The sequence below is a fragment of the Conger conger genome, chromosome 12, assembly GCF_963514075.1.
Source record: "Conger conger chromosome 12, fConCon1.1, whole genome shotgun sequence".
Lineage (NCBI taxonomy): Eukaryota > Metazoa > Chordata > Actinopteri > Anguilliformes > Congridae > Conger > Conger conger.
In genome coordinates, this window is record NC_083771.1 from 40,466,103 (window position 1) to 40,490,682 (window position 24,580).

The 24,580-nt window shown below is 40.5% G+C and overlaps 1 protein-coding gene across 2 annotated transcripts; it reads left to right on the forward strand.

The window, feature by feature from the left end:
- The first annotated feature begins 442 nt into the window (after positions 1 to 442).
- Positions 443 to 22,779, forward strand: olfm1b (olfactomedin 1b). 2 transcript variants are annotated; one of them, XM_061263629.1, is made up of 6 exons: positions 443 to 889; positions 13,136 to 13,285; positions 14,054 to 14,209; positions 16,148 to 16,367; positions 20,269 to 20,375; positions 21,684 to 22,779. In XM_061263629.1, the coding sequence occupies exons 1-6, from the start codon at positions 824 to 826 to the stop codon at positions 22,356 to 22,358; spliced, it is 1,374 nt and encodes a 457-aa protein (XP_061119613.1). In that variant the 5' UTR covers positions 443 to 823; the 3' UTR covers positions 22,359 to 22,779. The 2 variants fall into 2 exon arrangements, with proteins under 2 accessions (XP_061119613.1, XP_061119612.1); XM_061263628.1 differs by lacking the exon at positions 443 to 889 and adding an exon at positions 9,565 to 10,168.
- The last annotated feature ends 1,801 nt before the right edge of the window (positions 22,780 to 24,580 follow it).

The following is a 24,580-nucleotide window of genomic DNA, read 5'->3' on the forward strand; positions in this document are numbered from 1 at the left end:
ATATGGTAAACTGATGCTGCTGTTGATTTCATAGACCTGTGGATCTGTATTCCGTTTCAGCTTTATTGGCCATTCTCTCATGTCTTCTGGGGAAGTAAAAGAACTATTACTGCAAGTAGAATTGCATGTAAAATAACATCCTGGTAAGCATGTTGTTAAACATTAGCAAAACTAGTTAGAAGATTGCATTCTGGCAGGTTGGTAGGAGTTAGAACTGTAATAGTTTGCAATTTCACAATTGCAGAATTTAATATGCATGTAAAATAATTAGGGCTTAAACATTTGTAAAATTGTTGATTAAATAATAATAGCCTACCACTCATTTTGTCTCTCTGTCTCTTTCACTCTCTTCCCCCCCTCTCTCGCTCTCTCTCTCTCTCTTTTCCCTCTCTCTCTCTCTCGTTTGACCTGCTTGAATTTCCCACGCTTGCTCGATGTCACATCCGGTTTCAGAACCGTGGCTAGCTCCTGCTTTCCCAATTTTCCTCTCGCTTGTCTGTCTGCCCCCTTTGTGTAGCAAACTTTCGGTAATAGTAGAATAAACATTACGTGTTCCGTTCAATCGCAATCCTTTGCAAATGCCTATTGAAGTCCCGGTTTGTTGAAAGAGGAGAAACAGGCAAGACCAACGACGAAACTGAGATGCAATAAATATGCAAAGTGACGGCTCCGTAAAACAGATTTCTTGCTATCCTTTATTTGGTTGCTGAAGGCTGCAGAGTGGACTGCAACAAGACGAGGGTTCTCTGAACTGAAGAATATTGAGAGGGAGAAAGGGACAATCTGCATGTAAGAGTGTTGGTGAACACACCGGAGGCAAGAAATGCAGCCCGCAAGCAAGCTTTTGAGTCTTGTCCTCCTCGTCTTGATGGGAACAGAACTCACCCAAGTAGGTTTGCAATCGCCATTTTCCTCCCTTTAAAGCTACACCACCACTTATTAGCCTGCTATTAAAAAGATACGTGTGTGCAACGTTTAACATAGTCTTGGAATTGGCTAGATCCATATTTTAATCAGATCAGTGGCTACTACGTTATACACCGGTTGTATGTACTTGTAGTTGGATATTCGACGGGTGGAAAGAAAAACATCGAAGGAAACTGAATTATATAAATGCAGCATTTGCACAATTTAAAGCTATTTCGTAAGAACTTAAGGAATGGTAATGGATGTGTCTGATTGTAGCAATCTTGTCATACGTTTCTAAGATTTCAGATTGTAGGCGACACATGTTCATTAATCGAAAACCTAAGTTTGGTGTGTGCTGCTAAATTGATACGGTCAAAACACGGAATATATCAATTGATTATTTGCTGACAGCCTTGCATCGTTCGAGTGTAGCATTCGGTCTTTCTTTCTTAAACGCATTGACTACAATAATGTGTAGAGTAAAAATAAGTTACTGTCCTAGTACAGACCGACCACCATGGCATGCATACCTTTATGTTTAGCTATTGGAGTAAAACTTCATGTGGTGTGAAGAACTGAGTCAATATATATTTAGGTGAAAGTATTTTTAGCATCAATGTTTCACTCTTTTTTGATAAATATTTGTATAATTTGCCTCTTACATACAACTTGTGTCTCATTCTTTAAAGTAGGCATTTCACAACATGGTATAAAAAAAGTATATCATCTGAACAGTGTTAGAGTGACTTTGAGTACATAGCATATCTGTGCATGTCTCACTTCTGTGAAAATGGCACTAAAATGTCTATCTACGCACTCTCCCGCGCACACACACACACATGCACACACACACACACATGCACGCGCACATGTACACACACACATGCACACACACAGTCTTTGAAACATATTAGCTGAACTGTGTTGTTTTCAATATACTCATTAATATGGCTCCCTTTTTGATTTATTCTTTTTATATTTTTGATAATACTTCAGTAATTTTTACATGCTTTCATCTGCTGAGTTAAAATGTACTACTCCATGGGAATGGTTTGAGCAAATTCAATTGATTCAAAATAGAAAACATACATAGTTACCTACAGTACAACTGTTCTGACTGATGGTACACGTGTATTTTCCCAAGTGTCTCAAAGAAAGCAAGTCACTCAAGAGAAAGTGGGAGAAGTACTGCACGATTGCAGACAATACCAATGCTGGAGCTTTGGCATAGTTAAAGTAAAACAGGCTGTGTATTCATATTGAACATTTTCAGCACAGTAAATACAGCATATTCAGTTATGAAATGTATTTCATTTTCATTGGTTCTATTATTAATTTTGATCAACTTAAAACCTACAAAAATGCTCCACACAGTTGCCTGATGATTGAGCAAGAACAAATGCACACATCCCCCTTCTCAACCTACATAGCATAAGGTGCCAGAATCAAAGCTCCCACCTATTTTAACAACTTACAATGCCAACAAACTTAGATGGACTATGAAACAGCACAATACAGTTTAGGATTCTAGTTTCATATTTCTTCTCTAAAATATTCCTCTTTTTCCTGTTTCCAAATTCCTTGTATTGTGGCTTTCTTTACACAAAGTGTTGGGTGTGGTGTAAAAATATAAATAAATGTTAGAAGCATCAGTTTTCCACACATACTGCAGAGAGAAAAACAGATATTGGCAGAATGAATATAACAAAGAGTGGACAGATGTAGTGCAATATATACATAACCACAATACACAACTATGGTATAGAGATACTGTATGTATATGTGAATGCTTTTTTTATGTTTGCACTGCAATACAATCGTATTTGGATTTGAAGAAAACTTTTCAATCCAAATCTGTCTCCATTTCCGTCCTTGAGAAATGGTTGCCCTTCATTGGAAACTGCTTTGATGGTAAATATGAAATCGCAGCCACATTGATGGATTATGTGTTATGTTGCCCAGCTTTCATTGCATCATTATTTCATCGCATCATTATTTTATGTTTAATTTTAAGAGGAGATTTATAGCATGCTGGAGAAGCCACGGGGAAAGAGAAGCGAACTGAAAAGTAGTGCCTGATTATTTCACCGTATTTCAGCAGATGTCATTGTCATGCTTTCATCTCCAAAAAAGCAATAAATAACTCATGGCAAGCTCCAGAGAAGTCATGTGATTTGCATCCACGGCGTGTGCGTTTTAGAGCACTGCAGCCCAAAAGAAGTGCCGAGGCTGGATCCTCCACAATCGGAGAAATTGATACAAGCTGCTGTAGTGTTTTAGCTCAGTGTGGAGCTTCTTTGAGTATGCAGGTTTTGCAAGCGCTCACAAGTGTTGTCTAATTGAGTGTAGAGGAGCAGACCTTTCAAAAAAACAAGAATTTTAATGAGGCATCTGCACTGATGGACTTCAGAAGAGAAGCGGTCTGAGATGAATATTAATGGTTTTGGAATGGAGGGTTTTGGCAGAAGCGTCCTAAAGAGACTAAAGCCCACTGAATCATAGTCTTCAATCAAGACCTTGATAAGTAGAATTAGGTGTCATAGTGCACACACACCGGGCCTTTTTGGATAAGATTGGGCACCCCTGCTCTAGAGCTTACTTAATTAGAGAGAAATATGTTTGATCGATTTATGGCAGTTCAATTTCAGAGAGACAGGGTGCACACCAGTAAGATTCTTAAATTAGTTTGACATACTGAGGAATTTAATACTGTATGAAATGAAGTAATTTGCAGATGGAATTACATCAACATCTCCTGTTGCACATAGAATATGTGCATGTTATTCATGCCATGTTAGTACAAGGCAGATTCAGGCTGAGATATCATAGAAGTTATAAAATTGCACTATTCATCCATTTAATGACAGCAGTTTTGTAAATATTAGCCAGAAGAGATTAAATGTGCTTTCGTATTTACTGGAACTTGTGTCAGTGTCAGGCCAATTTATACCAGGGAGAGCTTAGGTGAAAGTCAATACACATTAAGTACTGCTGGGTTTGGGCTTGTGTTTTCTGTAGGTGTATCGTGTGATTAGGTTGACAATGCATCCTCCACGGGTCATCCTTTGACGGTTTTGATCATTATCAGTGTGCAGATTCATATATTTACATACAAAATTAATTCAGTTGAAATAACTCATTTATTTTAAGCCAGTAAATTCTTATTTGGGCCTTGCTGTTTCTGTTTCAAAAGAACATGTCACGTGTTAACCATGTAAGGGCTGATGTCCATCTAGCTGGATTATGAATAGGGATGGTCTTTCAAGTAATGATAATAACAACAATAATAATAATGTGTTGTTTAGCTGTGCCTTTTATCCAAAGTGACTTACAATTTATTTGACGAAGCAGAGAACAATCCCCCCTGGAGCAATTTGGGGTTAAGGGCCTTGCTCAAGGGCCCAACAGCTCCACAGATCTTATCATGGCTACATCGGCGCTCGAGCCACCACCCTTTCAGGTCCCAGTCAAGCACATTAGCCGCTAGGCTACATGCTGCCCCCCTTTCACTGGTGCAACAGAGCGAATCTCTGTGTTCAGAAATTGCATTCACAAACTTATTCATAATAATTCTATGACAATGACAGTCAGCCAGAAAAGAATGGTAGGGAAGACCTGTTTGTTAAAAATAATGCTTACATCTCAAACCAGGTGAACCCGGCCATGATCCCATGCAAGATCAGTTTGTAACCATTCTGAACTAATCTTGCCTCTAGAACACAGAAGTCATTCACACAGTGTCATTTGGACAGGCATTACATTTATCTCTACCATTACACTCCACCCCCCCCCCCCCACCCCCCCACCCCCACCCCCACACACACACACACACATACACATGCACATACTGTGCAAACACACACAAACACACACACACACAGAAGTAAAATCTAGGCATGCCCGTGCCACGTTCATCTACAAAAAGCTCAGTAATTCCTCATTCCTCTGCCTGCTGTGCAGCCTTCTACACTGCATCTGGTATACTGCATCTCCAGCCCTGCTTACATCTACTCACAGCAATTCATAAAACAACTGAAAACCACACATGTACATGCTTAAATATTGTTTATAATTTGCTTTGTTTGTTTCCAGTCAGTGTTGCTCAGTTGCTGGTGTTGGCCCCTGTAGCACCCCAAGGGCTCTCCCTCTGTGCACATTTCAGAGGGATCTGAGCAGAGCTGTTTAAAAATTTAACACCCCACTCTCTACTATACATCACACGCAGACCCAGGAAGGCACGCACACACGCACACACACGCACACACACAGCTTCTCCCACCTAGCCCCTTGATTTCCCCATTGCAGTAAATCAGTGACCATTCCTAGAAAATAAAAATAAATGTTTTCTGCGCAAGGACACGGGAAAGGATGCGGATTCATGCAAATGATCTCCTGTAATTCATCACATTTTGGAGGAGAAGGAAGAATAAACCCCCCCATGACACCATGACACCCTGTATTGTATGTAAGGATTTATATGTGCCACAAATAAAATAATTGGTTGGTCACCCTTCCGAAGATGGTGGAGGAGAAAATCTAGCAAGAATCTGTTACTTTTACTACAGAAAAGAGAACAGATTGGTGTATGTAGGCTTTCATGGGAATAAACTGTCAAAATCTGTACGTTAATCATTTCTCCCTACCCGATTCTAATAGCATCCTGTCACTTTATAAGGGCCACAATTGTGTATAGTTTTACAACAAAATAGCAAATATGACTGTGATCTTGCACAGATTGGTTGAGTAATCAAGTGGATATATATTGACCTTCCCCTCACTTCCCCCAAAGACAGATTGAAACCACTCTGCATAAGCACATTAAAGCACACACAGTTCTCTGTGTGTTTCTGCCCGTTGAGAATCCCGTTTGAGTCCACATATAAAATGCACATGGGAGAGGTGGTCATTGTGAGTGAGCTCTGCTGTCTGGGTCAGACAGTTTTCTGCACTCACAGTGGTGATGTGTGACCTTAGCAAAGGCCATTTCTAGACTAATAAATATAGCTCCCAGCTTCCAGTCCAAAAGGTCAGTGAGAGATAACAGAAATGAAAGGTTCGGTAACCGTGGGATCAAGCAGAGAGGTCAGAATATGAAGAAAGTAAGTACAGGGCTTTATCTTTTTATTTGATCGTGATTGAGTTCAAAATAGGCACATACACATTACACATCATTATTGGGAGAATTTGTATGGGAGAATTATGTGCGTACGGATGTTTAATATCAGATATTCATTCGGATACTGCCTGTTGGTATGCCCGTATGGTTGTTTTGATTGTATTGGATGTACAGTGGGCCCCAGAATTATTAGCTCTCTTGATAAAAATTAAGAGAAAAGGCTGTATTTAGTAGATAATAATCTGTTTATTATGTTAAAACATAGAGGCAAATGATATTCTTTTTTTTCAATACATTTATTCTCCTTTTTTTTATTAAGTAATCTCATCATGCGAAATCCCTTTGTTATCCATCGGCATGGGAAAAGATAAATAACTGTCAATTCAAGAGAGACAGATGGTAATTGACCATTACAAGTCTGGTAATAGGTTCAAAAGAAAAGATAAACTTACCACTTACCACTGTAAGGGCAATAATAAAGACATTTACAGTAAAACATGTGGAATGGTTACAAACTTGCCAGGAAATGGACACAGGGATGATGAGGAAGATGGTGAGGGAGGCCATAAACAACCCAAGGATCACGGTTTAAGAATTGTAGAGATTGGCTGCATCTTTGGATCACCAAGTCTCAACAGCCATAAGGAGCAACCTCCATGTCAAGAAACACTTTGGATGGGTTGCACAAAGAAAGCCCTTTCTGATCACAAGAAACAAAACCAAGCATCTGGAGTTTGCAAAATTTCATTGGAATTATGACTGGAGGAGAAACAGCATCAGTTTCTATCATTATCACCATCAGATGTTTTGCCACCAGTGGTACAGGGATACTAGTTAAGACGGCACAATGAATTCCACAAAGTACCAGGACATTTTGGCTGGAAACAAAGCACAATACACTGTTGGGAAATAAAGGCTATTTCAATAATGGTACTATTCTTTAGTTTACAGTATTTTTTGTGCATATTTATCAATAATTCTGGAGCCCACTGTATGTAGGCACTGTCTTCCTCTTATGGTCATGAGTTTACCAGCAGTCATTTCTCTCATTTGAAATAATAGAGGCAATTGTGTGTGTGTGTGCTTTTAAAAAAATGTTTAATTTGGTGATTATCAAATACTCAGGGAACATTCCATAAAACTGGTATTCTCCTGTGTCATAAATTTTATTGAGATTCTGAAAATGATATATATTGTCACTGGTCACTGAAATAAAAAAGAAATGAAGGGTAATAAATAATTTAAATGGTAATACTTGCTTCAGCTCATTACTTAGTTATGAGCAAACCTCCACAGTTCCACGACTGGTCAGGGTGAATGTACAACACAGAATGTGGCCTTATATTGCGATTGTCCTTTACTTCATTACCAAGGAAGAGGCAAAACTGTTGTTGAATTTATACCATGTATTTGCTAAAGCTGTGTAAGTTCAATATCACTTAATCAAGATATTAGGTTACGATGGTGAATCCAATTACCGTGGATAATTAGCCCTGCAGCGCATTAAATCCTCACAATCAGCTTTCCTGAAGGTACTGAGACTGATACTAACATGCTTGCACAGTACTATGCTGAGATTAATATTCATCCAAAAACAATGTCTTGTGGTTGAGTCCCTGTCTTGTCCTGTGCTCCATCCCACTGGAATTTTGTCACATGGGCGATGCAATAGTTATCTTATTATTGTATCACTATGTTGGCATATCGTGCCTCCAAACAACCCTGCTTCAGTGATGGCACTGTCCCTATTCTATTCGTGGCTGTATCTGCAGTTTCAATGTTAGTGTTAGCGCTACACAGTGGTTCCAGTAGCACCTACAGGCCAGACTGTCAGTTGCAGGAATGGTGCAGCTCAGCATGACTTTCTTACCTTACTTTGCTGCCTCACACGTGCATGAGCAATTAGACATTGACAGTCAAAGGCAAACAAACCTGACAGACACAATACACATGTAATAGGCACACACGTGTACATGGGCATATTCAACCCGCAGGGCTGAACGTGTGTTTGCATGGAAACACGGCTAAATTCTAGTATCAACTGCTCACATTGCAAATACCGAAAATTAGCTATACTTCAGACTCTGTGGAAAAAAACAACATAGTCCTTAACATTACCCATCTCTATACTGAAAGGATTTATTTTAACCCAGCTAGAGAAACAATGTAAAACACCGAGATGCTTTGTAAAATCCTACAGTTTTTGATATACTCTTTTAACAGTAACTTACCTAGTCCAGATCATTACATGATCATGCACGCGACTCTTTATTTAGTGCGATTATTTAAAACGGACTTTCGGAAGGCCCACTAATCGTAGCCTATTACAAGAAACGGTATGCGAAAATTGCTTGCGTGAACGGCTCTTTTATAGCAATAATAATAATAATAATAATCATCATCATCATCATCATCATCATCATACAAATAATACATTAATTCATACATAATAATGATACTCTAATATGCATGAAGAAACTACTGAGTAGGCCTCGATAGGAATATAACCGGAAGATAGCAGTAGGAAAGCGGGGAATATGATAGGCCTACTACTAGCTATACGTACACCAAATTTGACATTCAAGATTCAAGAGGTTTTTTTGTTACAGTACACCCATTCAATATAAGGCGTGTCGACGTATTTTACTGTGTTGCTAATAGATCGCACTATAACCAATCGCACTATATGCCTACTTATATGCATAGTATACTTGCAATACAAATTAATACGTTGATCTGCCGCCTATATGAAAATAATTCCAGGCTTCTTAATGAAAAAAAAATGTCAAGGGAAACGCGAAGCAAAGCAACAAATTGTAAAGTGCTTATACTTTCGGTGTGATTTTCCTCAGTTAATTAAAGTAGAACATATACATACAGTCTACGTTAAACTCATCGAATTAGATGGCCAGCGTGAACGTTTGACCACATTAGAATACAGCAATGGATTTTCAAGAGCAATACCACCAGTAGCGACACGGTGGCGATCGAGTCATTCTGTTAATCTTTAACACTCCTGCGGTAACAGCAGCCTCTGTTTACTAAGAACTGGCTCTTCCCTGACTTTTTCAATAAATCTCATCTTCAAGCTACAGATTGTGTCGGTTCTGTTGTAATTAGTGCTTACGTCTTAACATAATTGGAAGGATTAAAATATAGGTGATTTTTTCTTTTTCAAACACCATGTTTGTTTGCAAAATAAATAGGCCTAAATAGCATATTTCCCATAGCCTATTTATGTCGTCGTATTGATAGTCAGATTAAGGTTATTTTACAAACAGCGAATGATATGTATAGGTGGATACATCATAACCACGCGCAAATTTGTCAGGTATATAGACTCGTTTAATAATGACCAACAGTTCGCACGGGTTGTGACATGTCAGATGGCAATTAAGCACTCAGCTTCCAGAACGACCTTCGCAAACCTCCCCACCATTACACAAGGGATGAATCCGGGACAATAAAACGCAATTTAAGACTCACAGGCAACAGATCCCAAGCGGCACAGGAAGGGCGTCTCGTAAGCAAAGCGAACCTGACATCACATTGCGCTTCGTTACATAGATCCATAGAACCACCTCCCCCTATCTATTCCAAACAGCATTTCTACTGTCTCGCACTTTCTCGGTGAGCAAGAGAGGCGGATCTAGGGATTTCGCGAAATAGAAAAGACTGCCGCCAGATCCAGCAGAGCACAGCAGAACAGGGGATAGTAGACATTGAGCTAATACCCCCTCATACCCACTTCTCGTATACAGCTGCAGGGAAGCGTCACAGCTTCTCCAGACAACCACATCGGGATACTTTTGCTCTCCGTTACGAGACAGAATAAAAGCTCCTTCGGTCATATGCCAGAAATGCCCAACGCCAGACCGTCCGAACTGGGTGCACGGGTGCCGCAACAAGCTTTTCCCGGCAACATGGATTGCCATGAGTGTTCTCGGCTGGAATCTGTAGAATGAAGGTTTTTGACAGACGTAGAGCGCAGAGATGTCGGTGCCTTTACTCAAGATCGGGGTTGTGCTTAGCACAATGGCTATGATCACCAACTGGATGTCGCAGACGTTGCCCTCCTTGGTGGGACTCAACACCACCAAGCTCGCGGCAGCACCTGGAGGGATACCAGATCGAAGTACCGGAGTAAGTTTAGCTCTGTTGGGGTTTTGAACTATCGCGGATTTAAATCCACGCTATTTTCCTTTCGAATAATACTTTTACATTTGAGAATGTTATTATGTTATATCTATTTACAATTGTGTACCATCATCATCACCTCCTCCATGACCACTAGCCTACTACTACTACTAGGCTGCTACTACTAGGCTACTGACAGCAACAGTAATACTATAAGACCACCATCATTACCATCATCACCGTTACCATACGTTCACAAATTTTACGACCATGCGTAGTATTTTCAACTTCTAAAGTAATGCGGATTTTTTTCGATTGTTTCATTGAAAAAAAACGGTGACTTCGCTGTAGTTGTGCTGAGTAGGTTATTAAAATGGAAACACGGCTCAGTCCCATTGATCAGTCACAGAACGATATATTTCCCCTTGTTAGACCTGTACAGGAAGCATCCAGCTGTTCATCAAAGAAAAGAGGGCGGAAGAGCCCATTGTAATTGTAATTGTTGATCGATAGAAAAGGAAGGTATCGGCATCACATTATTTCTTCCTTTGTGAAATGTACTATATATAAGTATCAATGCATGCATTAGACTACAGCGGAGAATTATCCTTACTACACTTTCCATAAACATAATCCATGGGCATTTATGTTTTGGATCACATCGGCAGAGCTTTATAAGTCCGTGATTTCAAAGCATTGTAGTACCATATTTCAATTTGAAAATGTGCCCCACAAATTTATAGCATGCCCCTTGCAGCTTTTATATGTTTATAACCCACTTCATTGGTTTGGCTATGACTGCATAATAAAAAGTGTGCTATTTAAACTGTGGCATATGATAATTTTGGACATATACTGGGGAAAAAAAGAGTTAAGAGAAAATATGGCTGAGGCCAGTTCAGAATTGTGATAGATCACACAAACAAATACTCAATTATGAATTCTAGCATTTATTTTGTCATATTAGATCCAGTTCCATATTTGTCATAGCAAAGCCCACCTGGACTTTAGATTGGCCAGAATTAACAGATTTGTATAAGTGTCATTACATCTGATGTTGATATTTTAAAATGCTATTCTTAACAAAGTGCAAGTCTTCTGAGATAAATATAGAAGCCATGCTATACAATGGATGCATTCATCACAAATGTCAAAGTAGCTAGCCATTCTAATAATGGCATTATTTGGGATGAAGGGCAGAAAAGACACATAACAAAGAGATCTCGATAAAGAAGGACACTAATACACCGTTTTAGATACATTTCAGCAGGGGTTACTTGAAAATCAACACAAAGCGATTGAAAGGCAGCTTGTTTCCAATTATTTTTCTTTATGTGGTTAAAGACATCAATGTTGGGAATTCATCTGAAATGGCTGGGTATTTTTGAGAGCTCCTCTACACTGTGAGAGTGTGTCAAAGCTTTATTGCTTTGTAAATTCTATGCACTTATCAAGCAATCAATATGTATTAAGAAAATGGTCAAGATCCATTAAAGGCACACACATGTTATGGTAAGCCCCCATTATACCCTAATGCCTTAAAAGGATCCTCAGAGTGGTTTCTGCTTAGCATTTGTGGATGTTGCATTGGTGTCTAATATAAGGCCAGTACTTTTTTATGGATTACACTGGGTATACTTTGTTGCCATTCCTTCTTATGACAATTAAATTGTTAATTGTTTTGCGTATTAAATATTATTTTCAAAATGAATTCTTCATGCTTCTGTAAATACTATCACCATTGAATTAGTTTGAAAAGCAGTGATGTCATTGGGTCTCAGGGAGAGCTGGTAGTTACCCAGCAGAGTCAGACAGTCATAAAGTGGTTTGATTTGTTTTGAATCCAGATATATTTTCTGATTACATATTACAGGCTGTAATCACCATTCTACTTCATTCTATTTCACTTAATTACACAATGATGACTAAGGACATTTGTTGCTTGACTAAGGACTCTTTATTATTTTGAGTGGGTATTTCATGCTTAAGTCTCATGGAAGTCATTCTCTTTAATCCTACTGGCTGAAGGGTGTGGATGGGCCCTGACCTCAGAGCAAAGTCACCTTGTGACAGGAGACACAGGAATGGTACTATTACAGGGTTCAGCTGGTGTGGTGGTGAACTGAGCCATAAAACTGTTCATTTGTAAGGGCCACATAAATAATTATTTAACAGCACGGACAGCACATAGTGGTCCCTCGTGAGGATTGTGCAGCGGGGAGTAGAAGTATCCGTCCAGATTAACGGAAGCTCACAGCATCCCTGTCTGTCATCATTCATCCAATAGCTGACACCTGACGCCTGGCTGCCTGAATTATGGGACAATCAATATCACCCAGGAACAATAATCAAATTAATGGCAAGCATGACAATGTTCTCAAATCTGCCGAGACTCTGTTGGAGTATTTGGGGGTATCCACAGTCTAGATCTTGTGATTTTATCCAATTCAAAATGGCTTGAATAGCAATATCATATTCTATAGTTTATCTATTTATTTAGTTTGTAATGTGCTTTCCTGAAAAATCAATGGGAAAAAGTGGACTGTAATTGTTGCTGTGAAGGTGTACAGCAGGATATCAGGCACAGCTCAGAAGATATTAGATTCGACAAGCTGAGCCCTCAATACAATTATTTGGGGCAGAAATTGATTACTGGAGCTTGAACATACTGCAGTCTCAGCGGAGAGCCACAGTCCAGATGGCACTTTACGTAATCATACGTAATCGCCACGTAGACGTGACTCAAAGAAAAAAAAAAAATCATAAACAAATGGATTGTGCTTCACGCCAGCACAGCCTGAACTGCTGGTTAATACTTAACAAAATTTGATTCAATATCTTTTTTTTTTTTTAAACTAAATTGCTGTAGCATCCACAATTTTATTTTGGTTTCCTAGATTGGACGAGAGTAATGACTGTGTCTTGTGTCCCCCCACCTCCCTCCCCCTCTCCCTGTGATTCGCTCCCGCCCAGGTGCTGCCGGCCAACCCGGAGGAGTCCTGGCAGGTGTACAGCTCGGCCCAGGACAGTGAGGGCAGGTGTATCTGCACAGTGGTGGCACCGCAGCAGACCATGTGCTCACGAGACGCCAGGACCAAACAGCTGCGGCAGCTGCTGGAAAAAGTAACCACGACGACGGTCGCTACAGATACCGCCCTTCACAGTCCTCTGCGTCACTCGCCCCCGACACCAGCCTTGCACGCACCATGCGCCCGATTAAAGCCTGCAAGACACGCTCTTACAGTCCAACGCTTAGCCTGGCCCCTCCCCCTCACCCAACCATGCGTAATCGCCCTGGGAGAAGGAGAGGAATCACGCACTAATAGATTCCCATGATAATGGCTTCCAGAGGGGAACAGTTCAATCAGGCTGTTCACCGCATGTGTGACAGTATTAAGAAACTAAGGAAAATAAGCTCAGTTAGGAAGGCCCTTTCTCCTCATTGCCCTAGTTCAAACTACCTCGCTGTCCGCAGCGTGCCTGCAGTACCCACATTAAGGTGTTCCCAGTGATCACGTGCTCTCCATAAGATACAATACTTGGTGAAATGCAATCTGAAGACTAATTTTGACTAAGTATTATTCACCAAAGTGGCTACAACTTGATTTATAGTGTGTATCTATTCAATTTCCAATTCCATGAAGGTCAATGAGTGCACAGCACATTGTTGTACAATACCTTAACCAGCATATACAAGACTGCAAGTATGTAATATAATACATTATTCAACCCAAGAAAAGGGTTTGTGTTACTTGGTTGTAAAATACTGAAGGGCTGATAATTGCGGTGCTGATAAAAGCCATATTGTTTAGCTCAATTTGAGTTGAGGTAAATATACTGAAGCACATTTCAACACTTAAGTGACACACACCGCCCTGCTGTCTGCTCCAGGTCCAGAACATGACACAGTCCATCCAGGTTCTGGACCAGCGGACCCAGAGGGACCTACAGTATGTGGAGAAAATGGAGATTCAGCTGCGGGGTCTGGAGACCAAGTTCCGCCAGGTGGAGGAAAGCCACAAGCAGAACACTGCCAAACAATACAAGGTAAGCTCCTCTCGCCTCCATTCCTTCTCCCGAAGCCATTGACAGCAAGAATGCATGGAGTGGCTGGGCTTGGCTCTCATCAGCGTACCGTACTGTACTTAATATTCCCTTCCCCCCCAAATTCACCAAAAGGCAAATTGTGAGCCTTTTGTGCAGTAATCATATCAATGGCACAGTATAAAGAGCTAATGTCAACATTATGTAAGAATTACAGCCTTTAATCTGAGCTGCTTGACATTGTATATATCTGAAAAAAGAATTAACCATACTATATTATTATTACTATTATTATTATTATTATTATTAGATGAGTGGCAAAAATGTGCCAGTTCTGCATGAATCTGAATGTAAGAGTATTTAGGTGAATAACACTGGGAGCCTATGCGTTGTGAAGCTTGTTATTTCAAAGCTTTACCTGACTATAGGTTTGTTTGGCTCCCATTTAGTCCATTTAAATAGGTCATTCAACTAGAAATATTTCAGTCATTTACAAAGTTGGCCATTTTTGCCTCTTTGACTTAATCCTATTATGCTATACTATACTCTACCGTGCCATCCAGTTGCAGTAAAACAGCTTGGAATGGCTATTCCTACCATGTCATGTTGTACCCTCCTAAATCATCCTTCCTGGTAAAATAAATAGCAGTCTATTCATATTTATCCATGATTATATGGATACATATAGCAGGTTTTTATTATTGGTGTTTAGTGCTGACGTAGCATGAAAAATGTGCATTATATTGTGTGCAGAAATGTGCAAACCTGTTACAGTTTTGATTATAATACCTGTTCCAGTTTCTTTGGAACAGACACAGTACTCTACCATTAGAGCATTGGGACTGATATGTAATCCGTTGACTGCACCATAGCAGCCTTGCAATTTGGTCAACGTGTATGACACATTGGAAAATTCTAGATCTGGAGCTATGAGATAAACATATAACAGCAATTTTGTTTTTAGTAATGGGTTGGGTCCTGGCAGAGAGACTGAATATAACCGCATGTCTGAATCCCACAGCCTGAACTGTATACATTGAAACAGAACAACCGTATCAGATATAGTTGTATGATTTTGTAGGTCTGCCTTTGTTGATTATCGATTACTGATTGCTGGATGGTTTTGCACATCTTAACGTCTCAACACAATATAGAGCCTGTGTGTCCGTGGATATCTGTGCATGTCGTGAGACTCACCCAGCTTGTGCTTCTGGTATGTCACGCGGGCAGTGCATCCGGGGCTGTGGAGACTTGTTTATTCTGTGTGTGTATTAGATAGGCTAGTGAGCTAGATCCCTCAACAGTATCTCATTTTCTTGCTTGCAGGGCTAACTTTAAGAAATTTTATCAATGCTGCAGAGACTGAAGAGGCAGTTCTATCCAATGTTACCCTGAACTGGGCTACAGATTTTTACTTTTCGTCTTTCTTTCTTTTTTTCTTTTTTTTTTGGTTTGTTTTTTAGCATCATGCAATTTATTTGAATTTAGCACCTTAATCACTAAGGACCCAGCCCATCACTGCTCTCTTCCTGCATGTTAACCGTAGCGCCATTCCATAAATAGCTTTTAAAGCTTTTATTATTATTATTATTATTATTATTATTATTATTATTTTGTTTTGTCAGTGCATATTTGGTTACTAAAGAAAAACTACTAAAATGACAACAAAAGAAACACTTTGTTGTATGTGACATGAAGCATGTAACCCTAAGATGTTGCATTTTAAAAGATGAAAATAAAGAGATTTCCCAATTGTTTTTTGTGTACCGAGGACTCGTTTCATACTGCTTGTATTGTTTTGGATATCTGCTCTTGGGGCTGCGTAAGTTCTTAGGCACACCTGCATTCACTGTAGGGAGACAGTCAGTGTAGGGCAAGGAAGGTGTTTGGACAGCAATTTGCAACGCATGACACTGAACCAAGCTTATTTTAACCTTTCAGGCAATAAAAGCGAAAATGGAGGAACTTAGGCCATTGATACCAGTGTTGGAGGAGTACAAAGCCGATGCAAAATTGGTATTGCAGTTTAAAGAGGAAGTCCAGAATCTGACGTCAGTTCTAAACGAACTTCAGGAGGAGATGGGAGCCTATGACTACGAGGAGCTACAGAACAGAGTGTCAAATCTTGAGGAGAGGCTCCGTGCATGCATGCAAAAATTAGGTAGGCGCAGAGAACACCCTCATCCTATCCCAGACGGAGGGGCCAGACTGGAGCGAAAATCGCTCCCACCTCCAGACTCCTGCTGTCTCACACCTGCCGAACACCCGCAATCGAGCCACTGCATGCCACCTCACACACACAAAACACCTGTGATATATGTCACCCACCATCTGAGCTCATGATCATGTCACCTATCACACCTTTCTTCATTCACACCTGACCTGAAAATATCAATCACACCTTCCCATCACTCTTTTATTATATATGTATTTCAGTCAACATATATGCCTCCTCCATATTATTTACTTTATTTGTATTATGCTCTTTTGGCCTCACAATACCTGCATGACCATATTATTCAGCTTTCATCTTAAATTTCACAACAACATTTTTATTTTGTCTTTGTTTGATTTTCATGCATAAAACATCAATGTTTATCATGTACTGCTCTCCTTTGACTCAGACATCAATATGTTACATCCAGACAAATTCAATATCTAGGTATTGCATACGGAGACTTTGTCGAGCAAAGCAGGAGCTGTGATTTTAATATTTGTCACTTTATCTGCCCACATTGTATATTATTTTTAGGTAAATTCTCAGTAAGCTTACACTTCCTTTGCTTTTCTCACACTTGTGATACAACAGTAGCATAGAAAAGGACATTGAACAGTTTAATTAGAGGAATATGAAGAAGAATGAGGTACGTGCCATGTTCTCACTGGTTTTAAATTATGGCCACAGTTGCGTTTAATCCTCGTTTGAGGACATTTCACCGAGTCCTGCACAGGTATAGAGAGACACACACAGTGACATTCATATTTCTGTCCTGTACAGTACAGTAAGGTTACATCTTCTGTATGAAAAATTAAGGTAACTCAGGGAACATAACTGGAAAAGCTAAGAATCTGGTTCTCTAAATTGGCAATATTGTTCAGGATGAACTCTGCCTTTTCTTCATGTTGCAGTAAAAACAAATACGGCTGACAATGAGGACCATAGCCCAGCTCCACCTCAGAAAAATCACAAATCAACAATTGCTCTCATTTGACATATCTCCTGTTACACCCTTTATGGATCCCGAGCCCTTCAGCAGTGACTGATGTCCTCAGAACCTTTATTCCTCACCCGGGGCATCAATACAGGGAGATTGATGGCAGGAATCAAGCCAAGGTGTGCTCAGTTAGAGGAGACAGAGAGAGGTCAGTCTGCATTGGGGCGTCTCATTTCTGGGACATTTTTCCTCTCAAACAGCCCCACTCCTGGCACTCCGCTCCCCGCTGCGATTGGCTCAGTCCCCGTCGGGCCAAGCTGATTTCACAGCCTGGCTCTACCGAGGCACTGATTGAATAGCGGAGAGAGGCGTTTGGCTCGCACTCGTGTGTGAGGGGAGAGTGATGGCATGTGACGCACGCACAAAGGCCATTTATCAGCAGGGAGCGCGGCAGCTTGCTGTACAATAATCAAATAAATAAATAGCACTGGGCTTGCACAGCGATGGGCTTTCTGTGGAGACTGGCCAATCTGGGAGCCTGTGGCCAGGACAGACTGCTCTTCCTTCATGAATGATGGAGGAAAGGCAGAAATGGCCATCCATTATCCGGCCCTCTCTCCCATTGTTTCTGCAAGAGAAACCCTCCTGAAAGCCCAGCGCATTGAATTGACCCATCGACTGCTACACAGCTGCCCTAGTGGCTGATCAACATGGATGGATTAAAAAGAGAGTTTTCAGTATACGTGTAGTACAGCATTTTAATTTCAGGACAAGCTGGTATTTTATAAACTGGTGGGGGGGGGGGGGGGATTCAACAAATTATATTTGCAAATTTAAGAAATTCTATTTTGACAGAAAAATCAGGAGCAATTAAAATGTCCTATTTTATATGCTTTATCTACATTGGAAAATGCCCTCCGTTTAGGAGTAAATCCCCTCGCATTTGTAAAATGGCAGGGGCTGAAAAGCTTTGGCCATGTGCACAAAATGACATTTTTTTAAAGCTATTTTTGGTCAAATGTAATCCTGCTTAATTTTAGAATATGTGAATTGGTTTGTAAAGCCCTTACAAATTTGTTCAATTAATGCCAACACAAGATTACAGCTTCTGTCCTCTTCTAGGTCTAAAGAGTAGTCGCAATACAGTGATATAAAAATAGGACAGATTACTGCTTTCGGTAATCCCTGGGCTGCATGTGTAGTCTAGATACGCAACGTAAAGGGTCTAGCTTAATATCATTACAAACACAGTGCTGTTTTTCTGTTAACTTGCACTGTGCTTGATATGTTCTTATTGAGAGGTGTAACATAAATCACAGCACTTCATGTATCTCTACTCAAACACACCAGAGATGCTAAACTGTGCACTTAATTATTCTGAACTGCCTACAGTGAGCAAACCAGCTCCTCCAGTTGGGTAACAGTCCATGAGTGTTAAAAGAAAATGCAGAAAATATTCAAAATGTACAATTAATGCTATCCAACAAGAAGCAGAAAGAAACGCTGCATTCCCTTCCACTGTAGCAGTGAGTGGTCCTCTCTGGGCCATGGCACAGTTTTGGTGGAAAACCATATTTAATTTACTACTATCCTCAGAAGCAGTTTAGATACAAACAATGGTCTCAACGTCTGAGAATGAAGCATTGCTATAAGAGACAGATGCTCTGATCTATATCTGTGCCTGAAGATGGCACAGCCACTGCTGTTCACTGTGGTATGACTAAGACTCAGTTCTCAGTTCAGCAGCTCAGTTAAAAATACAAAAGAGGTGTAAAATCTATCAGCTTTTTTGTCACAATGAGGCATTTATAGGGGAATTGAAGGAGTTTGAAAGCAAGCAGGAGTTAAGGGGAGAAATCTAAAAAACAATTTAATTTACTGTCCCTGACTATCTGCCCTTTGTCAGTCAGCCATAGTGATACAGTGGTGATAGACTGCATGGAAAAATGGTGATGGTGGTGGTGGTGACTACAGACACACAGGCTGTGACTGAACGCACCTGACACATGGGTGGTAGGGATTCTCACCTCAACTCTCAAAGTGAACAATATGTTTTTTCTCTGAAAAACAGTGACCAACAATGCAGAACCTTGCAACAGCTCATCTCTTCAAGGTTAATGATTCACATACACCTCCCACGCAGATAGCCACCTTTAATAGCAGCCTATTAAAGTGCAATAGGGTAATTGTCCTCTTCGCACACCTATTAAAATTGCAATTAAGTAGCCATATTAGAGGTGTAGTTATGTGTTACACAATGTCTCAGGACAGTTAACACCTTGGAAAAGAGGACATTTTGTTTGCCCTACTAAACTTTACATCTTGTTAAGCTAATTGAGTGATAACTCACATTGTTTACCCAACTTCAGTGGTGGAAGACCTTATCAATTAGCAGCTCTGTGCACACGTTCTTTTGATTCGGTGGAATCTGCAGTTAGTGCAGAGGAGAGTAACTAATTATTGTCATAAAGGTGCTGTATGTGCGAAGGAGAGAAAGCTCCGTGTGCAAATCAGCACTTGACTGTCTTATTAAAAAGCACTGACATATTCCACAAATCTGCTCTTGTTCTGCCTCATCACTTCAAGCCTCCAAAATGGCGGCATCAAAACCTGAGAGGTTTTCTTCAGCAATGTCGAGCACTCTCTCCGGCACACCCATCTGTCCTTCATTCTGTCATTGTCCATGTCACATTAAATATTCATATACAGCATCTATACACTGGGCAGTACATCAATCATGAAATGTTTAAAGACATATATAAAACATACACAGTTAACACTTTTTTTTTGTCATAAAATTCATTGTGTGTGTGTGTGTCTGTTTGTGTGTGTGTATTTGAATGAGTATATGAACCCTCAACTGTATATTTTTGGAAAAGGAACATTTCCTATATTTAACCCTTGCAGCTTGCGGCAAGCTAACAGGGATAAGTGACCCTATCACTATTAAGACGTCTGGGTCGAGGTTTGGATCTTGGATGACCGACCCCCTGGCCCCAGAGGGAGATACCCGGGTAAGTCCTGGTTGCACACACATTTGCTCACTGCTCACATTCATCCTCAGGAGTGCATTACGCTTGCCACAAAATGCAAGATATCAATGCTTCGCATTTATCCATCAGTTGTTATAATTAAGCATGTGTGTCTTTAACCTAGATTTAGTGGTGTGGGAGGTAGATGTATGAATTTGAGGGTTATCCAGACAGGTCAATTGAGCAATGAGCACAATTAAAATGCCAAACATTTGCAAGACTGGATATCAACATAAGTGGGCACATCAGCAAAATGGTTCAGGTTGCATTCCCAGGTGCAGTGATGTGAAGCATTGTGCATCATTTAACCTGAATTCCTTATATGAAAATCTCAGCTGTATCAATGGATAAATATGTAAAATGAAATGTGATGCAAGTCACCCTGGATATCGGCATCTGCTATAGCATATCATGTAAAGTATTAGCAATGTTAATTGGGAAACTGTTAATCAAATGAATGGCACAGATTTAATTACGGCAACACATTAAAATGCAAATAGTGGGGGTAAATCTCTTTGGTGTCAGGCAGTCAAGCCATTAATGAAGGAACCAGAGTCTGGAAGGACATTAATATCACTGCATAGTCTGCAGTCTGCAGTTTGAGTGCTATAAGTTACATTGTGCAAATTAGCGTGCATACAATTCCAGTGAGCAGAACTGCACTTTTTATTGTCCATCCAATAGAAAGTTACATCACGTAAATTATGTACATGGACTGGAAAGTACTTATCCTACTATTTCACATACATAATCAAATAACTATCCATATCATTGTGATTTTATGTTTATATTGATTATTTTGTTTGACAGGCCCTTGCTCCCATTACGCGTAACAGAGCATGTTACAGGTTATTAGAAAGGTAGATTAAAGTTAAGTAAGTACAAAACTGCGGTCTCTCATGATCGTTCTTTTCCCATCCACCTAAAATATGGCTTCTGGTTAATTCTTCATCAAAGAAGTACTCAGAAGTGATCTTGAAAAGGAAAGACGAGGGACTATTTCAGGTTATCTGGAGGTCCCACTTACACCACAGGAAGTAAAGCGGACTGCCTTGAAGTAGCTGAACAAAAAGGCTTTTATCTTGAAAGGTCTTTATTGTGATCATGGCTCCCAGACAGCAGTGAAATGATCGCTGCCACCACCTTCTCTGTAAATTTACCATGAGTGGAAGGAACAATTTTCTGCAAGCTTAAAATCTTGGTCATCGCTATTATTGTTGTATTGTCATAAGGATTTTTTTTTTTTTACCATTCCCACTGACTTGCTTTTCCCTTGTGTACGTGCTCTAGGTGTGGTACATGGACGGCTACCATAACAATCGCTTTGTGCGTGAGTACAAATCCATGGGAGATTTCATGAACACGGACAATTTCACGTCGCACCGTCTCCCTCACCCCTGGTCTGGCACCGGTCAGGTGGTCTACAACGGCTCCATCTACTTCAACAAGTTCCAGAGCCACATCATCATCAAGTTCGACTTCAAGACCTCCTCTATCAGCAAGTCTCGCCAGCTGGACTACGCCGGCTTCAACAACATGTACCACTACGCCTGGGGCGGCCACTCAGACATCGACCTGATGGTGGACGAAGGTGGCTTATGGGCCGTGTACGCAACCAATCAGAACGCGGGGAATATCGTCATCAGCAAGCTGAACCCAAACACCCTGCAGATCATCAAGAGCTGGACCACTAACCACCCCAAGAGGAGTGCCGGGGAGGCCTTCATGATCTGCGGCACGCTGTATGTCACCAACGGCTACGCCGGGGGGACCAAGGTGTACTACGCCTTCCATACCAACTCCTCCACCTATGAGTACATAGACATTGCCTTCCAGAACAAGTACTCTCACATCTCCATGTTAGACTACAACCCCAAGGATAGAGCCCTGTACGCATGGAACAACGGTCACCAGGTGCTGTACAACGTCACGTTGTTCCACGTTATCCGCTCTGAAGAGCTCTAAGCACCCACTCAGAGACCTTCTGTGTATCACACAACACTTAAATGTAGTGGGATGATGCTCCAGAGAAGTGTAATAATGGAAAATAAATATCAGTCTTCAAAAACTATACGTGATGTACAAAAAAAAGAAAAAAGAATCACAAATATGGACCGATGCTGAAACGTCACACCTTTGTTTTTGTTTTTTTAAAGGAACACTAACAAACAGGATTGTTACAGCTACAGTGTGTACCGGGTATAACCTTCTCCTGGTGGTTGATCATTCACCGGCTTTGAGAGCGTATTGATAAACTCACATACTTTGTTTGCAGAGAGTGAAAGGGGGAAATGCGCTCTGGAATACACAATGAAGAACATAATCCAATCATATCCTTTTTATCGGTAGCAAATAAAAACAGGTCTTGAAAAAAAAAAAAAAAAAACGCCAACTCAAGAATTGAAGGCAATGACTGTTTGGAAGCACCCTGTTTATGATTCTTGTCTCTGTGGTTGTACGTGAAGCTCTTCTTTTTACTTGCTTTCTTTTGCATGGGCTTTTTATATGACCATAGTCTGCTCTTATGGATGTTTTTGCTGTAGGATGCTATAAAATCAAATGGGGCTAGTTAACGACTTGTGGGGCAAAGCTTTTTCTTGATTTAGTTGTCCTTTCAGTTTCTATGTTTTGTATCACCTTCCTGTTGGTACTGACTGTGCTGCTCTGTCTTTGTTAGATTGGCCTGTACAGAAAGAATCTATCTAGCTCATACGTATCTTTTGATCTGACAAAAAAAATGTATAAAACGGAGAACGTATCAAGCAAATTATCTTCGGGGCAATGATGTATCCGTTGGCTCCTCTTTCATAAATTAACTCACGAGTCTGCAATTTGTGTTCCTTAGCAGAGATAAATGGCTTACACTTTTGCGCTTACTTGGATGTGTGTTGTACCTGCCATGAGATAGTTCATGTTAATAAACAAAGGATCTTTCTTCGGAGCTCATCTGGAGTAAACTGGATCTTCTCCCACTGTGAACATGACAGGGTTTAGCACTCAATTTTATCATTATTCAGCGTGGAGTTGTCTGCCGTGGCTTGGCACAACTCTTATATCTACAGCCGTACATCTACAGTCAACACTTCCAGCCCTCTACAATAGGTAATTTATCAAATGGATGACAATGCCTGGCTGATGCAAAAATACAGCCTGTTTCACTCCAGCACAGGTTGAAAAGATAACTTTTCAACCTGAGACATTATCTTCAGTGCACATAACATTGAAATTTGAAAGAACTGACCAGTACATTATCCTTAACAAGAATGATGATGAAGATGATGATGATGGTAGATCATGTCATTCTATAAAACAATAATTCCATTGCTTTATAATCAAGTAATAGATTAAAGTCGTATTTATTTCGAATTCTATCACAAAGTAGCCAGAGGTGGCATTAGAGTAAATGGTCACTAAGTGGGTCATCTGTAATATGTTTGCCATTCTCCAATACCACAGCCAATAGTACACAGACTGCAATTGACAAGGTTAATCAAACACAACAGAGGACACGATGTTTCGAAGAGAGGATATATTTAACAGTCACCACAAGACTAATGATTTACTCTGATCTGGATTCATCTGAGGCCCTGGCCTCTCTGTTCAGATAAAAGACGGCTAACAGAGCCTATGTGTTATGCTGCTAACGGACACCGTCTCCTCCCTGGCATCTTCCTCTCAGCTAACGCCGTCCTTTTCTCGCTATCTGATGTTTCAATCAATGAATAAATGATGGCTTCTATTTTCAGTCAAAGCACAAAGCGTCCTCTGCGAGAAATCTTATCTCGGGCCTCGGTTGTGGGGGTGAGAGCGCTGCCCGGCGTCTGCGGCTGTGAATCACGAGCAGCACGGGGAACCTGGGAGCACCTGAGTCTCGGTGTCACACCAGGGCTCCGTGAAACAATGTTCCGCCGAACAGGGCTGGGTTCAATTTGCACAACGTGCTGTTTTTTTTTTTCTCTCCCCCGAAGCCACGCTTTGTTCCAAGGAGCTGAGTTGCCCTCAGTATCTTTATTAATTTATTTTTTTTGATCCTTGCCGTGCATCTTGGATCTGATTCTCGCAGAGTACGACTGAACTAAAACCACTAATGTAGGCGGGCGAGATAATGTAATTCCTCGCCCTGTTTACCAGCCACACAGTCCTGTAAGAACAGAGCTGTGAGCTGCGGTGTTTATAGCAGTAGAGGC